Genomic DNA, 13761 nt, shown 5'->3' with positions numbered 1-13761 from the left:
GTTTTTAAATTAGTTTCTATTTTTGCATTTGAAACTTTTGGTAATTTTTGTTTTGTTTTATTTTTTACAGTAACAAAAATGGTAGTTTATTTTATGGTAGTTTAAGTTTTAGTTAACTGTAAGAACCCTGTACCACAGATTTGACTAAAGGGAAGTTCTGATGGTTTGCAAAATATGTATAAAAATACCATATTAAGTTAACATCAACTAAAAATAAAGCTAAGAAGCTAAAGTTAAGATAAATGTAATATTGTCTCTCACTCACGGAATTGTATTAAGTAAACTGTAATGTGACAATTTGTAAATGTATGGTAGGCTAGTAAGCTATATGTTATTAGGCCAGATTTTAATCAATAACAGTTGAGTTTACAGTATGTGACCGTAAGTATAATGGCTATAGCACTTTTTACGTTATTTTTTTTTTTAAACATACATGTATATACAGTAGAATATAATGTATGTGAATGGTGTCATATCTTACTGATCCAGTATGTTTGCTAATGCTAGGTCTCATAAAGGAGTGCGCGGCCATTAAACCAGATTTACTACATTTCCCATAATACATGTGACGGAAGTGACGTATAATATAGTGGCTCTGGCTCCTGGATTTAAACTGAAACGGGCACTGACCCCATAAAAAGAGGATTTTAGACATGCAATCGAACTTTTAATGATATTATTTATGGAAGGATATTCGTTCGTGAAGTTTCTCTGAAATAAACGGTCGCTTCGGTGTTTCGCGCGCGTCTGTGTTTGGTTTTGAAACATTATTTAAGTTTTGTTTGTTTACTAATGCTGAAACACACCTCTGCAGAATCCGGTGACACTTTATGCGATCCGTTTACCTGTCCCTGTAACCTCACCTGTCATTATTCCCGCTGGTATAAAGTGTCTTCATAAAGCAGACAGGTTTTATGCTCGTGTTTAATTGGGTTATCAGGCGCTCAGGATGAACTGGGACCATCAATTGAGCTCCATCATTTCCGAGGCGGACGGAAGTGTCGCAAAGATGAGGGTAAGAGACTATTTCATCACTAATAGTCATTAATTTTAATTTAATTTAGATACATTTTTAATAAATGTATGTCAGTTTAGAATGTAGCAGATACTGGCCGCTAGAGTGCGCGCTCTGTCTGATAGATAAATTAAAGCGACAGTTCACCTAAAATGAAAAATTCTGTCTTTATTTACTCAACCTCATGTTATTCTGAACCTCTATGACTTACTTTATTCTGTGAAATACAGCTTTAATTTACCTCAGTTACTAATATTGTGTCTTACAAGGAACGCCTAACTACATATGGAAGATCTCATAGAGGAACTGAAGGTAAATCCTTTTTAAATGATTAAGTCCATTAATAGAAAATTGACAGATGGAGAATATTCTGTAGGCTATAAATCTTTTCAATTCCCAGAGTCATGGAAAACCTGGAAATAAAAAGGGAATTTTAAAAAGAATCATTTCCTGGCCTAAAGAAGTCATGGAAATTAGTAAAAGTTTTGGTAACACTTTATAATAACGTTCAGTTGTAAGTCATTTATAAGTGGTTAGTTAATGATGAACTAATCATTAACAAAACATTCATAAATGATTAGCAAGTGATATACTAACATTTTATGTATGTTTAGTAAATTCAGTTACAAGTCATTTACAAGTGATTAGTAAATGATTAACTAATTATTTATGAAACATGACTATGCGTTCATAAATGATTAATAAGTGGTATGTTAATTATTGTATGTATGTTTTGTAGATTCAGTTATGTCATTTGCAATTGATTAATTAATGATTAACTAGCCTAATCATTTACAAAACATGAATATGCATTTCATAAATGCTTAATAAATAATTTTTTTGTATGTATGTAGCAATTAGAGGGTGCAGAAAGTGTTGTAAATGCCTTGTATACACGTACAGATCATTTGTAACAGGTCAGTAACAGTGTTCAACACAATGATGTGTAAACACATGAATAAATCATTTACAACACTTTCTGCATCCTCTAATCTAAAGTGTAAACTATTCATCACTTGTAAATGTGTTACACATCATTCGTAGATTACCACTTCAAGAATCAATGAGGCATAAGATCAACAAATCTTATCTACAAATAATGTGTAACACATTTACAAGTGATGAATAGTTTACACTTTAGATTAGGGGACGCAGAAAGTGTTGTAAATGATTTATTCATGCGTTTACACATCTATAACAGGTGTTGAACACTGTAGTGTGTGCTGCAGTGTAAGTGCTGACTGGTGCGGGTATAGACAGTTGTCTTCTGTAGTGTGTAGTGTAGTGTAAGTGCTGACTGGTGAGGGTATAGACAGTTGTCTTCTGTGTAGTGTAGTGTAGTGTAGTGTAGTGTAGTGTAGTGTAGTGTAGTGTAGTGTAGTGTAGTGTGTGCTGCAGTGTAAGTGCTGACTGGTGAGGGTATAGACAGTTGTCTTCTGTGTAGTGTAGTGTAGTGTAGTGTAGTGTAGTGTAGTGTAGTGTAGTGTAGTGTAGTGTAGTGTAGTGTAGTGTGTGCTGCAGTGTAAGTCCTGACTGGTGAGGGTATAGACAGTTGTCTTCTGTGTAGTGTAGTGTAGTGTAGTGTAGTGTAGTGTAGTGTAGTGTAGTGTAGTGTAGTGTAGTGTAGTGTGTGCTGCAGTGTAAGTGCTGACTGGTGAGGGTATAGACAGTTGTCTTCTGTAGTGTGTAGTGTAGTGTAGTGTAGTGTGTGCTGCAGTGTAAGTGCTGACTGGTGAGGGTATAGACAGTTGTCTTCTGTAGAGTGTAGTGTAGTGTAGTGTGTAGTGTAGTGTAGTGTGTAGTGTAGTGTAGTGTAGTGTAGTGTAGTGTAGTGTAGTGTAGTGTGTGCTGCAGTGTAAGTGCTGACTGGTGAGGGTATAGACAGTTGTCTTCTGTAGTGTGTAGTGTAGTGTAGTGTAGTGTGTGCTGCAGTGTAAGTGCTGACTGGTGAGGGTATAGACAGTTGTCTTCTGTAGAGTGTAGTGTAGTGTAGTGTGTAGTGTAGTGTAGTGTGTAGTGTAGTGTAGTGTAGTGTAGTGTAGTGTAGTGTAGTGTGTGCTGCAGTGTAAGTGCTGACTGGTGAGGGTATAGACAGTTGTCTTCTGTAGTGTGTAGTGTAGTGTAGTGTAGTGTAGTGTAGTGTAGTGTAGTGTAGTGTAGTGTGTGCTGCAGTGTAAGTGCTGACTGGTGAGGGTATAGACAGTTGTCTTCTGTAGTGTGTAGTGTAGTGTAGTGTAGTGTGTGCTGCAGTGTAAGTGCTGACTGGTGAGGGTATAGACAGTTGTCTTCTGTGTAGTGTAGTGTAGTGTAGTGTAGTGTGTAGTGTAGTGTGTAGTGTAGTGTGTAGTGTAGTGTGTAGTGTAGTGTGTAGTGTAGTGTGTAGTGTAGTGTGTAGTGTAGTGTGTAGTGTAGTGTGTAGTGTAGTGTAGTGTAGTGTGTGCTGCAGTGTAAGTGCTGACTGGTGAGGGTATAGACAGTTGTCTTCTGTAGTGTGTAGTGTAGTGTAGTGTAGTGTGTGCTGCAGTGTAAGTGCTGACTGGTGAGGGTATAGACAGTTGCCTTCTGTAGTGTGTAGTGTAGTGTGTGTAGTGTGTGCTGCAGTGTAAGTGCTGACTGGTGAGGGTATAGACAGTTGTCTTCTGTGTAGTGTAGTGTGTAGTGTAGTGTGTAGTGTAGTGTGTAGTGTAGTGTGTAGTGTAGTGTAGTGTAGTGTAGTGTAGTGTAGTGTAGTGTAGTGTAGTGTAGTGTGTGCTGCAGTGTAAGTGCTGACTGGTGAGGGTATAGACAGTTGTCTTCTGTAGTGTGTAGTGTAGTGTAGTGTAGTGTGTGCTGCAGTGTAAGTGCTGACTGGTGAGGGTATAGACAGTTGTCTTCTGTGTAGTGTAGTGTAGTGTAGTGTAGTGTAGTGTAGTGTAGTGTAGTGTAGTGTAGTGTAGTGTAGTGTAGTGTAGTGTGTAAGTGCTGACTGGTGAGGGTATAGACAGTTGTCTTCTGTAGAGTGTAGTGTAGTGTAGTGTAGTGTGTGCTGCAGTGTAAGTGCTGACTGGTGAGGGTATAGACAGTTGTCTTCTGTAGTGTGTAGTGTAGTGTGTAGTGTGTGCTGCAGTGTAAGTGCTGACTGGTGAGGGTATAGACAGTTGTCTTCTGTAGTGTGTAGTGTAGTGTGTGCTGCAGTGTAAGTGCTGACTGGTGCGGGTATAGACAGCTGTCTTCTGTAGTGTGTAGTGTAGTGTGTAGTGTAGTGTAGTGTGTGCTGCAGTGTAAGTGCTGACTGCTGAGGGTATAGACAGTTGTCTTCTGTAGTGTGTAGTGTAGTGTGTGCTGCAGTGTAAGTGCTGACTGGTGCGGGTATAGACAGCTGTCTTCTGTAGTGTGTAGTGTAGTGTAGTGTGTGCTGCAGTGTAAGTGCTGACTGGTGAGGGTATAGACAGCTGTCTTCTCTGAAACACATGGAGTCTTTAACCACTGTGCACCTGATGTGAGCAAAACATACAAAAAAAGTATCAATTTATTAAACATTTATGAAACGCATAGTCATGTTTTGTAAATGATTAGTTAATTTAAAAATAACTAAATTTTGTCCACTACTGTATATGTTAATTATGATTGAATTAGTTCATGTGTATGTGTCTGTAGATGTGTTTCCGGTCAGAGAGGTCACAGCCGGTGTTGATTTGAAGCCCTCGTCCTCTCTCTGTCCTGCGGTTCAGTGGTCAGATCTGACCGCCATCCAGACACAACTACAGCAACAGAGTCAGGTCAGGCTAACACCTGCTCTGGTCACATGACCCATTTTCACCTGATATCAACGTCTGGCTCGAGTGACCCCATAACACGTGGAGAGTTGACTTCATCTGCTATTAATATGTGTTTGGATCACATGACGTATTGGATAGTTTATCTGTATTTAGTGCTGTCCACTTGAGATCTGGGGCACAATATATGTGTTTATAATCTTGTTTTTAAGATTGTTCTTTAAGGCAAGACACAACAGGTGAACAGGGTAAACATTTGAACTAATAGATATTATCACCATAACTCCCTAGTTGATTAATCACAGTACATTATAACAATTGTTTTGTATTTAAAGTTTTCTAAAATGTAAAATAGATATGTGGGCGGTTTCCCGGATAGAGATTAAGCCTAGTCCTAAACTAAAATGGCCCTTTAAACCAGATTAACAGAAATCAGCTTTCTCTGTCATGGCTTTAAATAGTCTTAGATTTAGTTTATTCCAGAGTTTAATAAGATGATTTCCTGGAGGACGACTAGAGCTACTCCAGGACTAAATTGAGGCTTAAATTAACTTCAGGTTTAACTTCAGATTAACTTTGTGTTTCAAAGAAGACACATGCATTACTTGGACACATGCATTACTTGGACACGCACGCACATATTAATATGTCATTTAAACATTTAATTTTGTTTTAAACCCATTGTATCAGGTTTCTAGTTCAAATGTGATTGGTTCATGTTAAACTAACTCGAAATGGACACTCTTTGACTTCACTTGATGTTTTCATTTTAGTCTAGTAACTTGGGCTGCATTCCAGCCCACTTTTAGTAACATTTTTTTGATTGCAGTCTTTTTCTGATGCCATTGTTTTCCTTGGATTTGCTTCACAGTTCCATGCAATTTTAATCTTTTCTTAGTTCATTCCATGTTTTATGGGCAAGCTCTGTCATGCCAATTCAGATTAACCCAGTTGGTTTTAATTGAATCTGGTTTATTTTAGTTCAGGACTCCATAGTCCATGTATAACTAATCTGTACTTAATCTGTGTTACAGAAAGCCATTTTTAAGACACAATTAACTATTCTAGATTAAGGCCTACTACTGGCTTAATTTAAACCCTGTCCGGGAAACCGCCCCATGGAGTCTATAAAGTACGATGCATGAAAAAACTGTTTTTGACAGCAGTGTCTTGCCTTAATATAACAAACTGAATCCTACAGTGTATCATTCCAGAATAACAAATAAGTGTTATATGTTATTTTGCCACAGGCCATTGAGACTTTAACACAGAGTCTTCGATTATTGGAAAGAGAACGAAATGCTCAGCACAGACAAATACAAACATTACAAGGTGATCATCCATCTTTAATATGCTAAGATTTTAAAAGGGTCATGACTTGAGAAATCAAATTTGCCTTGATCTTTTGACATATGAGAGGTCTTTGTACCAATTTAAACATCCTGCACGTTTCACTGCTTCCTCCTCAAAATGTCCTCCTCATTATAAACAAAGCATTTATTTAATCAAGCTCCAAAAACGGCTCGTTTTGATAATGCGGGATCTGTGACATCACACAGGCAAATGCATTTGCATATGCCCGCCTCTAGAGCAACACATCAGCCAATAGCTATAAATCATCAAACCATAGGCCCCGCCCACTTAACGGCTGACATTCGCCTACACTGGATGTGAGTGTCGCGTCATGTCGAAAGCGAATAGAACTTATTATAATAACTGGATACAGTATACAGATACATGTTCAGTTTCAGTTACATACTCCACACACTTGAGTCTGCTGAAAACAGGACAAAAGAAAGAGTGAAAGAACGTTCGCTTTGACACATCCAGTTTAAACAGCTGGTTTGCGTCTCTGTACAGCCTTCACAAGTGTCGGAAACAACTGGATGATTTATTTTAATAGCATCCAGGATCGCATCAGAGGATTATATGTTTGTTCAGAGCATTTAGTTTCGTAAACGAGGCACAGAGTAATGTAGCCTGGTTAAAACCAGACCATTCTCAGTAGTAACTGAGTTATGGTCTGGCAAAGCTTCTTTAATAACTCGTTTCCAAAGGGGCGTCACCAACGGACGTCGCTCAAATGCCTCTGGGCGCAATTGGATAGACCTAAAAGTCCTAAAACCAATCAGAGCGATCGTCATCGTGTAAAGCCATATGCTGCGTCTCAATTCGCCTAAGTTACACTACGCCATAAAAGTATGTACTCTTTTTGTGAAGAAAAGGTATTTACTTTTGAATGTGTAGCAAAAAAGTAGGCAAGCTTTGGGACATACTACTTCGTCATCTTTATCGGACGGATCTGTCACGTGATTCCTGTCACGTAAACTGCCCTGTCAATCATCTTGTCACAGTTAAAATCCTCTATTAAATCTAATTTAATTTCCTACCGTTTCGGAGAGAAATGTAGTAGCACGTTCATCTGCCAGTGGGTCTTTCATAGAGACTGAAGTTTGTGCGCTTCACCAACGGACGTCGCTCAAATGCCTCTGGGCGCAATTGGATAGACCCAAAATCAATCAGAGCGATCGTCATCGTGTAAAGCCCGCCTCAACGTTTCTGATGGGTGCCGCGATTTCGACGGATTAGAAATGGGCTTGAATGAGCTCTTTGCCAGACTACTTGCAGAGCAAATCTAAATTTGCCGGAAGTTTGTCTGGGTTTTCCCAGGCTAAGAGTAATGGAGAGTTCACAAATAAACTGTTGTTAAAAGATGAAGCAGCCGACAGCAGCTGCATCACAAACCGGAAGTAATTGATTTCATAATGCTTTGTCTGTAAATTACGGTTTTATATACATGTTGTCAAAACACTCAGTCGTGTGCAATAACGAGTGGCCATTGATACTGTTTCCTATGCAATGATGTTAGCCAATCGGACATTTACTGACAAGCCTTAACGGAGCTGCGCCTTGAAAAAATGTATCATTTCAAACAGAGAGGCAGAATGAAGGTTAAAATAGTCATTTTTCTACATATATGTGTATTTTGGGGGTTTTTTTGTGCAAAAAAAAATTATTACTAAAACTATATTAACATTATAAGTGAACCTCAAGGAACGTGTTATAATAAAAGTCCATGTCATGACCCCTTTAATGAATACTTCTTTTCAATAAGTAATTTAATAGAATATGCCAAGAACAAAATCTGCTCTGTGTGAGTTGATGTTAATTCTTCCAGAGGAACAGAAGAGACTTCAGGATAAACTGTTGGAGAGAGAGCGGGATGTGGAGCGGAGATCATTGAGCCCTGGACCGGATCGACGGACAGAGCAGTGGAAGAGAGAGATGGATCGAGAGCTGAGCAGCCTGAGAGCTCAGATCAACCGAGCCACGACTCTAGGAAACCAGGAAGAAAGGTCTGGAATGACTCTGTGAAAAATAAATAAAAAATGGTCAAAAGTTCGGAAAAATTATGATTTTTGTAATGTTTTTGAAAGAAATCTAATATATATTTTATTTTTATATATATATATTCCTGTGATCAAAGCTGTATTTTCAGCATCATTATTCCAGTCTTCAGTGTCACATGATCCTTCAGAAATCATTCTAATATTCTGAGTTAGTGCTCAATTATTAATTATTACTGGTGCTCAAGTATTAATAGTTCATATTATTATCAATGTTGAAAACGGTTTAATATTCGGCTTAATATTTTTGTGGAAACTTTTTTTTTTTTCAGGATTTTTTTAATAGAAAATTACATAATTTATTTGAAATGGAAATCTTTTGTAACATTCTAAATTAATTTACTGTCTCTTTTGATCAATTTAATGCATACTTTGCTGAAGAAAATATTACTTTCTTTTGAATGGTAGCATATCACATTTTCCACAAAAATATGAAGCAGCACAACTGTTTTCAACATTGATAATAATCAGAAATGATTCATGAGCAGCAAATTAGAATGATTTCTGAAGGATCATGTGACACTGGAGCAGGGTTATTTCTCTTTAACTAAAACTATTAAAACTTTTCTGTTAATTGAAATAATGCTGAAATAAAATAAAAATATTAGTTATAGAAAATTTTAAGCTGAAGCAATGTTTAGGTTGACAAATTATTAATTGGAAATAAATAATAAAATAAGTAAACATAATGAAATGTATGAAAATTAAACTAAAATTAACAAAACTCAAATATAAAAATAAAAGCTAATCCAAAATATGAATAAAACTATAATAAATCTAAAATAAAAACTAAAATAAAACCACACTGCACTGAAGACTAGAGTAATGATGCTGAAAATTCAGCGTTGCCCAAAGAAATAAATTATGTTAAAATATTTTTTTATATATTTTTCAAAATATTAAAGTTTTTACTGTATTTTTGACCAAATAAATGCAGCCTTGGTTAACAGAAGAGACCTCTTTCAAAAACATTTAAAAAATCACAATTATTTCAAATTTTTTCACCAGTAGTGTATATTATTAAAAAAAGTGTTGCAAATATATTGTGAATATTCACTCTGTCGACCCAACCCTGTCATGCACATAAAATCTAAAAAAGTGAATAGTTTAAAGTCAAGATGAAATCAAAACGGACCCAAGTGTGCTAGTAATCAGCTTGTAGTGAACCGCTTGTGCAGTACAGACACTGATTGTTTGTAATATTTGTGTGTCCACAGTTTCAGCTCTAAACTCCGCAGAGAAGAACTGGAGCAGCTCAGGAGAGAGGTGGACATCCTCAAAAACAAACTGAGTAGGTCGTATACTAGTTACTTTTCATATATACGTTTGATGCCATAGATGCATGAACCGACTGTTCCACCTGTGCATATCAGATACACGCTATAATGTTACATGCATAAATCAAACTCTTTCAGTTATTACAGTCAGGGCTTTCTGCCAGTGCAAATGCACTTTGTGTTAAAATAAACACACACACACACACACGTGTTCTACACTGCTTCCGCTGTCACGCAAACAAACATCACGCCTCGAGACTGGCTGTGTTTGTGTTGGCTTCACGTTCATAACCACATCAATATTGATAGACATTCTGACTCTGGGCATTTTGGCTACATTTATATCATGTTCGTGAACGTTAAAAAAGCAAACTGGCTTGTGTTTCTGTAGTGCGGCAGGAAGAAGATACGTTCCAGCTCCAGTCAGAGGCCAGAGAAACAAGGAGACAGTATGAACGCAGCTCTAAGGTAAACGACACACACACACATATGTACAGTATTATTCATTCATTTCTTTATCTTTTAAAGAAATTAATACTTTTATTCAGCAAGGATGCATTAAATTGATCAAAAGTGACAGTGAAGACATTTATACTGTTACAAAAGATTTCTATTTCAAATAAATGCTGTTCTTTTGAACTTTCTAAAAATCCTAAATGATATCACGTTTCCACAAAGATATGAAGCAGCTTAACTGTTTTCAGCATGGATAATAATCAATAATCAAAATGTTTCCTGAGCATATTAGAATGATTTCTGAAGTATCATGTGACACTGAAGACTGGAGTAATGATGATGAAAATTTAGCTTTGAATATGTTACAATTTTATTTATTCCTGTGATCAATATATATATATATATATATATATATATAATTTTTTTATTATTTTTTATTTTTTTACTGTATTTTGGATCAAATAAATGCAGCCTTGGTGAGCAGAAGAGACTTTGAACGTTGGTGTATGTTTTTCTATTTTGCTTTTCTGATCGTCTGTATAGTATCCTTTACATTATGCTAAATATAATATTTAACATTTTACCTAAAAGGGTGTTTTTTTGTTTCTTTTTCTAAAGTTAGTCAAGATTTGTATTGACTGTTGCTACTGTATCTTTAATATGCATTTGAAATGACTTCTGTATGTAAATGATGTGCAATATATAATATGCAATATTCATTTGCATAAGGATTTATGTTGTGAACGTTTGTAGTTTCAATAAATAGCATGTTCTGGTTCAGTTCACTCTCATTTCAGAGCTCATGTGATGTTTGTATTCTGCAGACGTTAGAGAGTTTCACAGATTCACATCGCGCGCACAGTTTTGAACTAGCTCGGATGGTGTCGCAATACCAGCACACTCAACAGGAAGTACGTGACGTCAGGTGAGTGTGTCCTTAAAGCTGGAGCAGTGGTTCTCAAGGGGTGAGCGATGAAAAAACTGAAATGAGAGGAAATCAAGATATCTCACCCTCTTAAAGCTGGAGTAGCCAATGTTTTTCATAAACACTTTTTATTATACTGTTTGAAACTCTCTTCACGTCCTGATAGCAATCAATAATAGCAGTCTAAATATTAAAAAGTGTACATGCGCATACTGTATCTTCTGTGGAAGTCTCAGGACTGAAAAATATTCATCCAATCATTGCATTCGGTCCAAATGCTGTCCCAATTCAAAGGATTCTTCGAATGTGAGCTCCTACAAGTGGATCCTGCGCAGCCTAGCCTATCCCAAGATTCATTGCATTTCTGACGATTAAATTTAGGGTGGATGCTAAATGAAATGAAATTATTATTATTATTTTGAATATTAACATTTATTTTATTTCATGAATCAATGAATTTTTTTACGGTTTTAGCTAAAGATGATAAGCCTGATGAGAGGAGGCCACTTTATTTTCTGTGTGATTCAGAGTCACAGTCTCTGAGCTGAAGGACGAGGTGAGAGGTTTGGTCCTGAGAGACTCTTTCCTCCCCACACCTGCACAGGTGCCACAGAAACCAGGTGAGACGCAGCTGTGAACACACACTCATTAAAGGGGCGTAATACCTTTTTTCTTCCCCACATGAAGGTCATTTATAAGCCAAAATCCTTCATTTAGCCTCTCTCTGACATTTGGAATTGCCAGAGATTTCTGTGTAATTTCCCTCTTTGCATGTGGTGTCCTTTCACCGTTCTCTTGCACCTGTGTGGTAACAGTGGTAACCGTGAAGACGAGGGCCGAGAGACGTGTGTCGTCAGTGTCGGAGGATGATTTCAGTCCCACTCCCAGTCTGGCCGAGATCAGCTCAGACGAGCTGGATGCATCCTGGGTGGAAGAACCAGGTGACGCATGGACACATGACACGAGAGATACACGTGAATCTCATGCAGAGCTGCCCAGGTCCTATTTCACTGTAAAAGCTAAATCAAATAAGCCTTCAGTACCTTTTTTCATTCTTTTCTTAAAGGTACACTATGCAACTTTTTTTTTCCCCAAAAATAAGTCAATGCATCAATCCCTCTTCCAAAATGTGTTTTTGTCTTACCCTGATTCACTATGGTAAGCCTATTATAAGTGTTTATATTTTAGACCTGACTGGATGGTTTTATATATATATTGTTTTTAAGGTTTAGTTATTGTAGTTCCTCGAATTAAAATTGCCTTGGAAACTAGCTGAAATAAAATAAGGTGAAGAGCTTATATTTTATTTCATTTTAGTTGATAATGTATTTCAAGCAATAAAAAAAAAATGTTTTATATGATTTTAGTTAGAGAAGAATTTTATTTTAAAATTATTTATTTATTTATTTATTTTATTGTACATTTTTACGATTTAATCAAGTATTCGTTTTTCATCAACTTTGGAGAAACCCAGGTTTACGCTAACAATTACTAATTTTTCTAATTGATTTTAGAGCAACGAACCAGGAGGAGGCGCCAACGGGTCCGTCTTAATTCAGACCTGTCAGGAAGTGACATCAGCGATGCTGGAAGTGGGCTTGAGAGTAACCTTGACAATGATGCTGAAGGGGTGGACAGAGTTTCAGACAGTCCTCCAGATCTCAGTCTCAGTGACCTCTGATCTTAAAGGCCAATAAACCATCGTGCTGCCATTAGAGGAAATGGAAACCCTGTTCTTAAGTGTTGACTAGGTAACGGACCGTTTACTTCTGTCATGAAGGACTGGACTGGGCTATTTCTAATATAATTGATCTACGTTGAGGTAAAATCAAGCCCATGGTGCTCACTGAGTTTCTGTAGTAAGACTGACACACATTACACACAGATAGTCTCTGTAAAGGCATACTCTTACTTGTTTAAAGTATCTTTCTATGGCAGAAGTAGTTAGAGTAGTATGCGGCTCCAAATTCAGCCACACAGTATTCAGGAAATTGGGTAGTATTTAACAATAAAAGTTGCAAAATGGCTTTCGAAATAGTGCAAAATGGGTTTTGAATATGAACATGCAACACAAAACGCCCAAACAGTGAAAGACAGTTCGACTTGGGCTTGTGTGCATGTTTCAAACTTATTTGCAGTCAGTATTTGAAGCATGTTTCCATCAATGTTTATTTTATTTTTTACTTTAGAACAACATGCATTGATGAATAATAAGACCAGAAACCTCTATTTTACATTGACTTCAAATTGTAAAAATTTTGAAATAAATCGCAATAGTTATTTTATCATGTCATAACTTAGTGTTTTTAGTGTTGTGAGACAACTTTCAAAAAGTAACAATTTAGTGTGTATTTCAAAGACTTTTATTAATTAAAAAAGAACAATGTGTAATAAGAAACACTTGAAATGCACTCTTACAAGTTATTACATGAAGTAAACAATATCACACATCCATCAGCCAACAAAGCACAAGAAGAAAAATACTGCATTTTTCACTTTAATCAATAAAAAATGGGTGTTAAGTTTATAGCAACATTTTGTTCATTTTTTTTTTTTTTCTCAGTTTTTATAAAAAACATTTCAGGCACAAGAAAAGCATTAAAGGGTTAGTTCACCCAAAAATGAAAATTCTGTCATCATTTACTCACCCTCATGTTTGTTTCTCTCTTCTGTTAAACACAAGAGAAGATATTTAGAAGAATGTGTGTAACCAGACAGTTGACTGACTTTTTTTTTTCTTCTATGGAAGTCAATGGCTGCCGTCAACTGTCCGGTTACACACATTCTTCTAAATATCTTCTTTTGTGTTCAACGGAAGAGAGAAACTTGGAACAAACATGAGGGTGAGTAAATGATGACAGAATTAAAACATTTTTGGGTGAACTAACCCTTTAAAACTATGGCTAAACATCTTTCTGTGCGTTGA

At 36.6% G+C, this 13761-nt stretch overlaps 1 protein-coding gene across 2 annotated transcripts; it reads left to right on the top strand.

Annotated features, from left to right (window-relative positions):
- The first annotated feature begins 565 nt into the window (after nucleotides 1-565).
- LOC307168253 (uncharacterized protein) lies at nucleotides 566-13430 on the top strand. Of its 2 annotated transcripts, none has more exons than XM_079888012.1 (11): nucleotides 566-1015; nucleotides 1285-1327; nucleotides 4652-4773; nucleotides 6021-6102; nucleotides 7949-8126; nucleotides 9395-9468; nucleotides 9846-9922; nucleotides 10735-10835; nucleotides 11364-11455; nucleotides 11651-11776; nucleotides 12350-13430. In XM_079888012.1, the coding sequence occupies exons 1-11, from the start codon at nucleotides 950-952 to the stop codon at nucleotides 12514-12516; spliced, it is 1128 nt and encodes a 375-aa protein (XP_079744138.1). In that variant the 5' UTR covers nucleotides 566-949; the 3' UTR covers nucleotides 12517-13430. The 2 variants fall into 2 exon arrangements, with proteins under 2 accessions (XP_079744138.1, XP_079744137.1); XM_079888011.1 differs by having other exon boundaries at nucleotides 573-1015; nucleotides 11651-11809.
- Nucleotides 13431-13761: the final 331 nt, after the last annotated feature.

The sequence above is a fragment of the Squalius cephalus genome (genome assembly GCF_949319135.1).
Source record: "Squalius cephalus genome assembly, chromosome: 12".
NCBI classification, from domain to species: domain Eukaryota; kingdom Metazoa; phylum Chordata; class Actinopteri; order Cypriniformes; family Leuciscidae; genus Squalius; species Squalius cephalus.
Note: the sequence above shows the minus strand (reverse complement) of the source record. Positions and strands in the feature narration are given on the sequence as shown.